The 13,262-nt window shown below is 46.1% G+C and overlaps 1 protein-coding gene across 1 annotated transcript in view; it reads left to right on the top strand.

The window, feature by feature from the left end:
* The window catches only part of FA2H (fatty acid 2-hydroxylase), a 67,458-nt gene extending 64,544 nt beyond the window's left edge, over nucleotides 1–2,914 (top strand). Inside the window, exon 7 of the mRNA XM_017530562.2 lies at nucleotides 1,620–2,914. Within this exon, the coding sequence (XP_017386051.1) occupies nucleotides 1,620–1,699 (80 nt within the window). The 3' untranslated portion in view covers nucleotides 1,700–2,914. The remainder of the gene's footprint in view (nucleotides 1–1,619) is intronic.
* The last annotated feature ends 10,348 nt before the right edge of the window (nucleotides 2,915–13,262 follow it).

Raw genomic sequence — 13,262 nt, 5'->3', positions numbered from 1 at the left:
GGCTCAGGTCTAGGCCTATAATCCCAGCACTATAGGAGGCTGAGGCAGGGGACTGCTTGAAGCCAGGAGTTCCAGACCAGTCTGGGAAACATAGCAAGACCTTGTTTCTACAAAAACGAGTTTTAATTATCTGGCTGTGGTGATGTGCACCTGTAATCTCAGCGACCTGGAAGGCTGAGGAGAGAGGATAGTTTGAGCCCAGGAGTTTGACGCAGCAGTGAGCTATGATCATGCCACTGCACCCCAGCCTGGGTGACAGAGTGAGACCCGTTTGGTAAAGTCTCTTAGGAGAAAAAAAATCATTAGCAACTTTTATACTAAGTCTTTGAAATCTAAGGTGTATTTTGTGCTTACAGCACATCTCGATTCAGATACTAAAGTTTCACTGAAAATACTAGATCCATATCTAGATTTTTTTTTTTTTTTTTTTGAGATGGAGTCTCACTCTGTCGCCAGACTGGAGTGCAGTGGCACAATCTCAGCTCACTGCAACCTCTGCCTCCCGAGTTCAAATGATTCTCCTACCTCAGCCTCTCAAGTAGCTGGGACTACACGCGCACGCCACCACGCCCAGCTAATTTTTGTATTTTTAGTAGAGACGGTGTTTCACCATCTTGGCCAGGAGAGTCTGGATCTCTTGACCTCATGATCTGCCCTCCTTCCCTCCCAAAGTGCTGAGATTACGGTTATGAGGCACCGCGCCTGGCCTATATCTAGATTTTATAAAATTCACAAATAATAGTTCACGTAGATAACTTGCTCCAAACATGCTTAAAAATTTTCCAGTAACGCACTTTGGGAGGCCGAGGTGGGTGGATTGCCCGAGGTCAGGAGTTCAAGACCAGTCTCACCAACGTGGTGAAACCCCATCTCTACTACAAATACAAAAATTAGCCAGGTGTGGTGGTGCGTGCCTGTAATCCCAGCCACTCAGGAGGCTGAGGTAAGAGAATCACTTGAATCCAGGAAGCAGAGGTTGCAGTGAGCCAAGATCGTGCCACTGCACTCCAGCCTGGGCAACAAGAGTGAAACTCTGTCTTAAAAAAAAAAATTTCCAGTAACTGAATCGAGCATCAGTTTTTACACTGACATGTTAATTCATCAGAATTAAATGAAGTTAGAAATTCCGTTTCTCTGGAGCTCTAGTCACATTTCCAGTGCTCAGTAGCCACACGTGGCTAGGGGCTAGTTGGACAGCAAAGAGATTAAATGGTCCAGGAAGGTGTCACCGCAGAGGTACCATTAGAGCTGAGACCCTAATGAAGAGAAGCCAGCATCTGGCATCACAGGAGCAACTGGCGCAAAGCCCTGAGACAGGAATGAACTTGGCCCCCAAGGAAGCGGAAGAAGATGGAGTTGGGGGTGGGAGGGGGCCAGGTGTTCTAGAAACACAGGCCAGATAAGGAATTGGGGTTTATTCCCACTTCATGCTGGAGATAATAAAAAACACAAGTTCCCCACCCTTGACTTGTGCCAGGATGGCCCTGGGAGTTGGGAAGGCCAAGGGGACAGATATTGACATTGTCTCCACCTGGTAACCCAACCCTGGCACCTTCTCACGCCAGTGCACACCTGCTCCTTTGATGCGTCATCTTCTCCATGTTTGTCTCCCTCTCTAGGATTTGGCATCAGCACTAAATTATGGGATTACTGTTTCCACACCCTCACTCCAGAGAAATCCCACCTGAAGACGCAGTGACAACTCCCACCCGCTCCGTCCTGCCATCGGCCCAGCCTGGGCCCCTTCCTGACCCCCACCCGCCATCCAGACCCCACCAAGACGGTTGGCTTGGCCAGGCAGGATAGGCTGTGTCCAGGGCAGAAGGCGCTGAGGGCACCCTGAGGCAGGACCGCCCTCCTGACCCCTCGTAGGAGGGTCACATCCACTTGGCGGCCAGGTGGCCCTTGGTGACCCGCTTCTTCCTGGAGTGTCCCTGCCTGGAGCTCAGCCCACAGGACCGCTTCAGGACCTGGCCACAGGTAGCCGAAAGGGGAAATGAAGAAAACTGACCCCTGCGGCTACCTGTGTCACCCATGTGCCTTAGCCTCGTGGGCTGCCTGGGAGTGGCCTGCATGGTGCAGCTCCGTGTTCACAGTCAGGGGTGGGTCTGTGAGACCTGTGCTCCCTGTCCTCCCAGCTGTCTTTTCTGGGGGAGGCCTTGGTGGCTCTGAGGTGGAAGAAGAGTTCTCAAAAGAAGAGACAGCATGATGCCTCCCACAGTCCACCCCAGATCCTGGGCAGCCTCTCTGGCCCTGCTAGCTGCCTGTGCCATTGGGCCCAGGGTGGCTGAAGGAGTCCCAGCCCCTTTCTTTAGAACCTGGCAGCTTCTCTAGCCATCCCTTCCCTGCCTCCAGAATCACAGCCCTTCTCGCCAAGAGAGGCTGAGGAGGGTGTTCCACCGCTGGCCGCCCCACCCGTCTCCGCCATTCTCCGCCTCCACCTGGCACAGGTGTCAGCCCCCCCACAGAAGGAGCCTCCCCTCACCTCTCCCTGCCCCCACCCTCTGCAGATGAGGCTCCTGCCCCTTCTTTTTTGTAACCAAAACCCTCACTGCTCCCAGGACGGTCTTATTTATGAACCAGATACATGTTCTTAGTCTGGTTCCAGACCAAGGAGCTAGTCAGGCAGCCCTTTCTAATCCTACGTGTTGAGCTTATGTAAAAGACATTGTTTCCTCCTGTTTTTGGTTCCTTTCTTACCCATAAACCATTACTACTTGAAAGCTAAAAAAAAAAAAAAAAAAAAAGCCCACCAAGTGTAAAGGCTAAAGAGAAGCAGTGTGACAGACCTTGGGATTTGTACTGTTTACTGCGGAGCTATTTAAAGATTTCGGAAAAAATATACAAAACTACGGTTGTGAAATAAAAACTTAAATTGTATATTTTGAAAAATAAAACATTGAAAAGAAACCAAGAAAATGAATTGCTCATCAGACTCCCTCGTGGTTGGGAAGGGGCAGTGGTGTGGGGAAGGGTAGAGAGGGGGGTCGGTCCCCAGGGAGGGGGATTTTAGCCCTGACCGGGATGGGTAGAATTGCTGGGGCCTGGTGATGATTAAAAACTGACTGACTCTCAGCTGGGTGCAATGGCTCAGGCCTGTAATCCCAACACTTTGGGAGGCCGAGGTGGGAAGATCACTTGAGGCCAGGTGTATAAGACAAACCTGGCCAACAGAGTAAAACCCCATCTCTAAAAAAAAAAAAAAGAAAGAAAGAGAAAGGGAAGGGAAGGAAAGAAAGGAGAGGAAAGGAGAAAAGGAAAAAAAAGAAAGGGAAGGGAAGGGGAAGGGGAAGAGAAAAGAAAAGAAGGGAAAGGAAGGAGCTGACTGAGTCTTATTCTCTCACTCGGCTTTATTCTGTTTCTAAATTCTCTGCAGACAGCATCGCCTCTTATTGCCAGCACCTGGGGAGCATTACGCCCACAAACCGCTTTGATTGGCCACTGGGGAGGGATCTCTTCTGGAATTTATCCAACCCCAACTGAGCTTCCAGCAGACTTTCCTAAAACGGAGGGGGTAAGGCCCCAGCAGCAAACCCCCACCGTGGGAACTGGAAGCTCAGGCGCCCGGTCTTGGTGAAGCCACTGCCGCGATGTCTTTCTCTGCCGCGCGATCAGAACCACCTGGGAAGCGTCAGACTGGGCTCCAAGGCCTCGCACTCAGGGTCTAGTTTAGTAGGTCCAAGTGGGTTGGCTCTGGACTCGCCTGTCTGAGGACACGGAAGCGGAAGCAAGCTGATGTGGGGGAGACTCGGGGAGGGAGCCACGAACCCTGCTGTGTCTCCCTGCCCTGTCTCTTGTAGGGACAGCTTTATGCCTGCAGCTCTCAGCCTGAAGGTAAGTGGGACCTATTGGAGCCACCCATCACTCAAGTCCCTGAAGCCTGTCACTGGAAACCAACCCGTCCAAGCAGCAGAATTCATCATCTTTATTTACTCATGGAGTTGAGCAGTTCACCCTAGACCATCACACCCTGAGGGACAGAAGCAGAAGAGGAATGCAGGAGGAGCTCCAAGAGAGTAAACACACACGGCCACAGGAGAAAAAGCTTAAGGTGAGTAAGATTTAACAACAAAAAATATACATATACATATATGGAAACCTTCTTTAAGAAGAGTGAAACAGGCCAGGCGTAGTGGCTCACACCTGCAATCCCAGCATTTGGGAAGGCCAAGGGGGGTGGATTACTTGAGGTCAGGAGCTCAAGACCAGCCTGACCAACATGGTGAAACCTCGTCTCTAGTAAAAATACAAAAATTAGCAGGGCGTGGTGGTGTGTGCCTGTAATCCCAGCTACTCCAGAGGCTGAGGCAGAATTGCTTGAACCTGGGAGGTGGAGGTTGCAGTGAGCCGAGATTGCACCACTGCACTCCAGCCTGGGCAGCAGAGTAAGACTCTGTCTCAAAAAAAAAAAAAAGAAATAAATAAACAGACCAGCATAGAGGCTCACACCTGTAATCCCAGCACTTTAGGAAGCTGAGGCGGGTAGAGCGCTTTAGCTCGGGAGTTCAGACCAGCCTGGTCATCATAGTAAGACCGCCCCATCTCCACAAAAAATAAACAAAATTAGCTAAGTGTAGTGATGCATACCCATAGTCCCAGCTATGTAGGAGGCTGAGGTGGGAGGATCACTTGAGCCCAGGAGGTTGAGGCTGCAGTGAGCCGTGATCACACCACTGCATTTCAGCCTGGGCAACAGAGTGAAATCTTGTCTCAAAAATAAGAGAGTAAAACAAAACTAATAAGAAAGGCCAAAAAATAAGTGAGTTTATAGCATGGTAATGAGAAGATTTAGAAAGTGACAACACTAAACCAAGCCCACCTATTAACAAAAAGATCCAATTGGTGAGAATCTGACAGATTCTCCCAGAGCTCCCCATTGTGCCTTCTCTAACTTTCCGATGGGGTTGGGAGTATCCACAAGGCATTTGGGAGAGAGTGCTAGTCTCACCTCACAGGGACTACTTGCGAGCGTAGAGGAAATTGCCTGCGTTTTCTTTTTTTTCTTTTTTCTTTCTTTTTTTTTTTTTTTCAGACCGAGTCTTGCTCTGTCGCCCAGGCTGGAGTGCAGTGGCGCAATCTCAGCTCACTGCAACCTCCGCCTCCTGGATTCTTCTGCCTCCACCTCCCAAGTAGCTGGGACTACAGGCCCACACCACCACACCTGGATAATTTTTCTATTTTTCATAGAGGCAGGCGTTCACCATGTTGGCCATGCTGGTCTTGAACTCCTGACCTTGTGATCCACACGCCTCAGCCTCCGAAAGTGCTGGGATTACAGGCACGAGCCACCATGCCGAGTCATATTGCCTATGTTTTCACAGAAGGCCAAAATGCAGGAAGGCCCCAAGGTCCACAACACCCAGGCAGTTAGTGCTCATGAAGAAGCCCCCACCTCAGAGAGCATCTGGGGGAGCTGGAGGATTTTGCCATCAAGTGTAAAAGTCAAAGATTAGATGTTAGAGCAAGCACGGGATATTATCAAACTGCCAACATATCTGGCCTGATGGGAAACGCCTGGACCTGTGATGTAGGATTGTGTTTATTCCTGTAGTGGGAGAAACACAAAACCAAAAAAGTCTGATGTTTGCTCTGGGATGGGGCTATTTATTTGTAGAGACAGGGTCTCACTATGTTGCCCAGGCTAGAGTCCAGTGGCAACAATCATAGCTTACTGCAGTCTTGACCTCCCAGACTCAAGCAATCCTCCCGCCTCAGCCTCACAAGTAGCTGGGACCCCAGACATGTGCCATTGTGCCTAGCTAATTTTTAAATTATTTTCAGTAGAAACAGGGTCTGTGTTACTCAGGCTGACCTTGAACTCCTAGGCTCAAGCAGTCCTCCTACCTCAGCCTCCCAGCATGCTGGGATTACAGGCATGAACCATAAAGCTCAGCTAAAAGGGCCATTTAAATTCTGATCAGCATAAAGTAAATCTGCAGATTGACTGACCCTCAGTGGTCCTACAAATTTGCCTCACCTGATTCTCCAGGGATGACCCAGCTACCATGGCCAAGAACAGACCCATAGCCATCGTATTTATTTCTTGTATTGTCAGAGTTCCTCAGCTGACCTGAAGAACTGCCCTCAGTTCTGCTCTGTTCCACTCCCGAGTTGGTTCTGACCTCTGATCTCTGCCCTTGAACTTTGTATGATTTTTTTATTGTGCCCAGCACAATGACTAACTTGTAACAGGGCCCAATAAATGCTTGTCTTGTCTACATCAGAGCTCAGGTGGGGAACTTTAACTGGGCCTTGCCTCCCTACCTGTTCCTGGCCTCTGCTGCCCTCTGGTGGCAGCATGCAGCTGTACCGCATTATTACTGCCCTCAGGGTGACTGTTTTGGAAGCAGGTGTCTGTGATTTCAAAATTCTGGCCTTTCCCACTTTACCTGCTCTCTTACGTTCTTGACTCATCTGCCATTTTTGAGAGGAAGCTGGAACGATGTATGTGAATAGTTCTAACTTTCTAAAAAGCCATAATGGTTGCAAAATTTCAACTGGAGTTTTCTTTACAGTTAGATGTTTTCCCCAAAGACCACATCAGGCTCCAATGAGTAAATCTTATCTATAAAGAATGCTACAAGGTGAATGTAAAATTTGGAAAATTGCAGGACTCCCATAAATGTCTGTCTCATCCCAGACACCTATGGCAAAGAGGAAGAAATTAAAAAGAAGGAATTGTTCTGGCAAAATCAGTGGGGTTGTTTCTCCATTTAGGTTCCCTAAAAATCAAAACCTAAAACAAGCACATGGGTGCAGGCAGTCTATTTGGGAGGTGACTGCAGAAATGAAGAGCAAGAAATGGGGATGTCTAGAAAGGGAGAAGTTGGAGCAATGTAAGGTTGAGTATGTGAGGTTCTCCTACAGATTCTGCAAGGGCGTCTTGAGAAGCATAGAGGAAACCTCAGAATTGTCCAATAGGACAGGAGGCTGGAGTATTTATCCACCAGCTTCCACTCCTATTGCTGAGGACTGTCTTCAGGGACATGGATTCCCCCTCACTTACGGACTTCCCTGGCATGCAAGCCAGGCAGATGCTGGCTTTGGCAAAAGTCCCTGGACAAAAGCAGGAAGACAGAGGTATGCATTTACAGTGGGATTCTATCAGTACAAGTTGAGTATGAGCTTGCTAGGCAGAAACTATCCATTGGAACTGTGGCTGAAATCAAAGCTGAGACAGGTTCACACAGAACCTTCCACCACAGTTGAGGTTAAGACCAGAGGTAGACAGATGGGACATGATGAGGAGAAACAGGTATGTTCGCTATAGACCACAGAGGCTTATATCCTTATGAGTGAACCAGGGAGAAACCCACCTACCCAGGGCACTGCTAGTGAAATCATCTGCATGGAGTGGGTAAAGGGTCTCTTGAAGATGCAGAGCCGCAAGCAGAGTCCTCATGGAGGTCTGAAGCCTGAATTCATGCAAACTGCGTCATCTGAAATACCTCAACCCAAAATGGTAATGTAGAATAGCCCTGGCTGGTGGAGCCACAAGGCTCTCATAGGAAGCAACTAAAATTAAAACTATTCTGGCCACAGTGGCTCACTCCTGTAATCCCAGCACTTTGGGAGGCCAGAGTGGGCAGATCATGAGGTCAAGAGTTCGATACCAGTCTGGCCAATATGGTGAAACCTCGTCTCTACTAAAAATACAAAAGTTAGCCAGGCGTGGTGGCACATGCCTGTAGCCCCAGCTACTTGGGAGGCTGAGGCAGGAGAATCGCTTGAACCCGGGAGGTAGAGGTTTCAGGGAGCTGAGATCATGCCACTGCTCTCCAGCCTGGGTGACAGAGCAAGACTCTGCCTCAAAAAAAAAAAAAAAAACTTGTTTTCTGGAGAAATGTATCTTCAATTCAGGCCTCAAAAAATTCCCACAGATAGCGAGGCACAGTGGTTCACTCCTGTAATCCCAGCACTTTGGGAAGCTGAGTTGGACGGATCACCTGAGGTCGAGAGTTTGAGACCAGCCTGACCAACATGGAAAAACCCCATCTCTACTAAAAATACAAAATTAACTGGGCGTAGTGGCACATGGCTGTAATCCCAGCTACTCGGGAGGCTGAGGCAGGAGAATCGCTTGGACCTAGGAAGCAGAGGTAGCAAGCCGAGATCACATCACTGCACTCTAGCCTGGGCAACAAGAGTGAAACTCCATCTCAGGAAAAAAAAAAAGAAAAAGGAAAAGTTCCCATAGATAAAATTTCAAGGATTATAAACCCACAATTTTTTTTAAATTGAGGCAGAGTCTCACTCTCTGTCACCCAAGCTGTAATGCAGTGGCACAGTCTCTGATCACTGCAATCTCTGCCACCTGGGTTCAAGTGATTCTCCTGCTTCATCCTCCTGAGTAGCTGGGACTGCAGGCATGCACCACCACACCCGGCTAATTTTTGTGTGTTTTTAGTAGAGACAGGATTTTACCATGTTGGTCAGGTTGGTCTTGAACTCCTGACCTCAGGTGATCTACCCGCCTTGGCCTCCCAAAGTGCTGGGATTAGAGGTGTGAGCCACCTTGTCTGGCTGTTCTGTCACCTCTTGAATGCTTTGCTACTTAGAAATTTCTTCTGCCACATATTCTAGATCATCTTTCTCAAGTTCAAATTTCCACAGATCTCCAGGACAGGGACAAAATACCCCTAGTCCCTTTGCTAAAATATAGCAAGAGTCACCTTTACTCTAGTTGCCATGAAGTTCCTCATCTCCATCCTAGACTACCTCAGCCTGGACTTCATTGTCCATATCACTGTTAGCATTTTGGTCAAAACAACTCAGTAATTATAATCCACATGTGTTAGAGGAGAGACCTCGTGGGGGGTGATTAGATCCTGAGGGCAGTTCCCCCCTGTTGTTCTTATGATAATAAGTTTCATGAGATCTGATGGTTTTATAAGCATTTGACATTTCTCCTGCTGGCACTTCTCTCTCCTGCCATTATGTGAAAAAGCACATGTTTGCTTACCCTCCCACCATGATGGTAAGTTTCCTGAGGCCTCCTAAGCCATGTGAAACCATGAGTCAACTAAACCTCTTTTATTTATAAATTACCAGTTTCAGGTAATTCTTTATAGCAGTGTGAAGACAAACTAATACAGGCTATGAAGAGAGGGCTCTCATGCTTATATGTCTGATAACAAAACTAATCACAAAAGGCTGGAACAAGCTGGATGTGGTGGCTCACACCTGTAATCCCAGGGCTTTGGAAAGCTGAGGTGGGTGGGTTACTTGAGGTCAGGAGTTTGAGACCAGCCTGGCCAACATGGTGAAACCCTGTCCCTACTAAAAACACAAAAATTATCCACGAGTGGTGGCATGCACCAAGTAGTCCCTGCTACTTGGGAGGCTGAGATGGGAAAATCACTTGAACCCTGGAGACAGAGGTTGTAGTGAGCTGAGATTGCACCACTGCACTCCAGCCTGAATGACAGAGGCTCCGTCTTAAAAAAAAAAAAAAAAAAAATGGAGAAAACAGATTTATGGACAAAGGCCATTGTAGTCTTACACAAAAAGTATTTCTGCAAAGACAACTGCTCAGCAACTGCCTGTCCAACCTAAGACTGGCATCACCCTTATTACTAGTCTTTGTAGCCAAGGATAATTATCTCTAAACAATTATGCAATCTTCCTCATTTTCTCTTTAAAAACTATTGTCTTTCTTTACTTAGTTTACTATAGCACGCATATTTCCATCATAATGCCCTACTTCTGAATGTATATCTTTTTCCTTTAGAGAGCCTCTCTGTTTGTTACTTAGTTTGACATAAATGGTGTCAGAGGTAGGAGGTGAAGAAAAATCACTATCAGAAGAATCAGCCGTTCTTGGAACAAGTGTGCAGTGTTCACTTGAACCTTTTGGACTCTGCTCTCACAGCTCACCTTTTCTGCCCTGATGAGTCTTCTCTTAGGCCAAGCCTCCCTCTTTTCAGTGGAAATCTTTAAAATACTATTCTGGGCCAGGGGCAGTGGCTCACACCTGTAATCCCAACACTTTGTGAGGCCAAGGTGGGCAGATCATTTGAGGTCAGGAGTTCAAGACCAGCTTGACCAACATGGTGAAACCCTATCTCTACTAAAAATACAAAAGAATTAGCCAGATGTAGTGGTGCATGTCTGTAGTCCCAGCTACTCAGGAGGCTGAGGCCAGAGAACTGCTTGAACCTGGGAGGCAGAGATTGCAGTGAGCCGAGATCACGCCACTACTCTAGCCTGGGTGCCAGAGTGAGACTTCATCTCAAAAAAAAAAAAAAAAATCCGATAATTCTGGATCAGTTTGGTTATAAGGCTGTCTTTACATCTCTTCTGGAATAATAAAATACTTTTTGTCCTTTCTCTTATAAAGGTAAGTGTCTTTCTGAGGTGACTGCTCCAATTTCTACAGAACTTTCGTTCTATCTATGAGGCACATCTTTTCTGGTAAATTCACTTTGGGTCTGCATGTCTTATTTATTTAGGAGACAGGGTCTCACTCCATCATCCAGGCTGGAAGGCAGTGGTGCAATCACGGCTCACCACAACCCCAATCTCCCTGGGCTCAGGTGATCCTTCCACCTCAGCCTCCAGAGTAGCTGGGACCACAGGTGCATGCCAATATGCCTAGCTAATTATTTTTGTATTTTTTGTGGAGACAGGATTTCACCATGTTTCCCAGGCTGGTCTCAAACTCCTGCGCTCAAGCAATCTGCCCACCTCAGCCTCCTAAATTGATAGGATTTCAGGCATGAGCCATCATACCCAGCCTGCATGTCTGATTTAATAATGTGTATGATCTGCATGTGTGGGTTAAAATTGGTATAAAAAGAGTCTCTTCTTGGTCTTATTTTGGTTATGTCTGTCTAATTTGGCTCTTTTGCTTATTTCTGAAAACCTTCTGAAAGTGAAAATAAACATTCCAAATGGTAGATACAGAGTGGCTAACTAAAACCACTATGGCAGTCACCATCATTTAAAGCATCGGTCCAAACATCCGACCGTCTCTGACAGAATTTATAGGATTTTCTTTGCTCTTGAGGGATTAATAGGAAATGGAATTGGATTCTCAAACATTAGGGTACACTAAGTTTTCTGGGATCCTAGCCAGATACTTTTTACAGCCTGTTCTCTGCACATCTTTAAACTGAAGGGCAAAATTATTATATTAGGGAAGATTCACAGTCCAAATGGTCGTTATTCAAACACTCCAAAAAAAAAAAAAAAAAAAAAAGCCCTACAACATGTAGAGCCTTCTAAGTTTTCTATCTCCATTTTTTTCTCCAATTACTTTAAATCTGCTGACTTTTTACAGGTGATGAGATAAAACTCACTACTTACGGCATTTCAGCCAAGATTTTTTTTTAATGTTTTAAAACCTTTCAAATTAATGGTTTTACAACTTACAACAACAAAAAATAAAATTAAATTAAAAAACAAGTTACAACAAATCCACTGATACTAACAACTTAGAAATTTTTTGAAAGTATAAATTTAGGTTTGCCTGACCAACAATTCTTTAAAAGGAAAGAATAGATAAAAGCTTATAAAAGGCTATTAGATCAAACAAGTCAAAATACTGAGTACAGGTTAAGAATATAGGATATATCTGTCTAGCATAAAAATTTTGCCCTAGGCCAGGCACTGTGGCTCATGCCTGTAATCCCAGCACTTTGGGAGGCCAAGGTGGGCAGATGACCTGAGGTCAGGAGTTGAGACCAGCCTGGCCAACATGGCGAAACCCCATCTCTAGTAAAAATACAAAAATTAGCTGGGTGTGGTGGTGCACGCCTATAATCCCAGCTACTCAGGAGGCTGAGGCAGGAGAATCACTGGAACCCGGGAGACAGAGGCTGCAGTGAGCCAAGATTATGTCATTACACTCCAGCCCGGGCAACAGAGGAAGACTCCGTCTCAAAAAAAATAATAATAATAATTTACTTTGTCTGCCACATAGAGGCCAAGATGAAAAAGAAAAAAACCTGCTTGGCAGATTAGTGCCCTCAAGGTAAAAAAGATAAAAATAAGCCTGCTAAAATACTTCCCTGTCTGCATTAACTAGTCGAGCAAACCAGACCAGCAAGCAAAAGATGGATTCGAGGCTACTTGGAGATATTCTTTTGCTTATACAATACAGCTAATCCTAGTTAAAATGTAAACATTAAACTTTTAACCCTAAACTCATTTGAAACTGAAAAAAGGAAGAAAGGGATGAAAGGGTTTTATTATTCTTGTTACTATTATTGTTAAGTGCCATGAATACTGCTTTACCCAGAGTTTTGGGTAAAACAGTTTTCAATAAAGTTTAGTGATGTGAACAGATCCCAATTTTGTCAGAAATAGAATTTGGATTAAACTGTCCATGAGAAACCAGTGAGTTTGAATTACCGTCTCATGACTAAAATTCTAAAATGAAAGCTATAAGATCTTTGTGTGTGTGTGTGTGTGTGTGTGTGTGTGTGTGTGTGTGTGTGTGTATGTTTAGATGTGCTTATGCATATGCATGCCTATTACTTTGTGTGTTGTATCTAGGTGGTGAAATCTGGCGTAGTTAGCCAGAAATCCGTTTAGAAATTCTATTCACTGGTCAGGTGTGGTGGCTTACACCTGTAATCCCAGTACTTTGGGAGACTGAGGCAGGTGGATCACCTGAGGTCAGGAGTTCAAGACCAGCCTGGCCAACATTGTGAAACCCCGTCTCTACTAAAAATACAAAAATTAACCAGGAGTGGTGGTGGGTGCCTGTAATCCCAGCTGCTCAGGAGGCTGAAGCAGGAGAATTGCAGTGAGCCAAGATTGCGCCACTGCACTCCAGCCTGGGCAACAAGAGCAAAATGCCATCTAAAAAAAAAAGAAAAAAGAAATTGGCTTAGGTAAATGAGTGCTCATATAAAATATATGTATATGTATATATATATATATGTGTGTGTGTGTGTAAGCAAAAAGGTATTTGGGTTAATTACTATATATTTTATATGAACACTCATTTATCTTAACCAGTCTGGCCAATATGGCGAAACCCTGCCTAAAATACAAAAATTAGGACAGGTGCAGTGGCTCACTCCTGTAACCCAGCATTTTGGGAGGCTGAGGCAGGTGGATCACCAGGTCAAGAGTTCAAGACCAGCCTGACCAACATGGTGAAACCCTGTCTCTACTAAAAATACAAAAATAGCCGGGTGTGGTGGCGCGGGACTGTAATCCCAGCTACCTACTTGGGAGGCTGAGGCAGGAGAATTGCTTGAACCCAGGATGCGGAGGTTGCAGTGAGCCGAGATCGTGCCACTGTACTCCAG

This window comes from Cebus imitator, unplaced genomic scaffold (genome assembly GCF_001604975.1).
Source record: "Cebus imitator isolate Cc_AM_T3 unplaced genomic scaffold, Cebus_imitator-1.0 Scaffold66, whole genome shotgun sequence".
Classification (NCBI taxonomy): Eukaryota; Metazoa; Chordata; class Mammalia; order Primates; family Cebidae; genus Cebus; species Cebus imitator.
Note: the sequence above shows the minus strand (reverse complement) of the source record. Positions and strands in the feature narration are given on the sequence as shown.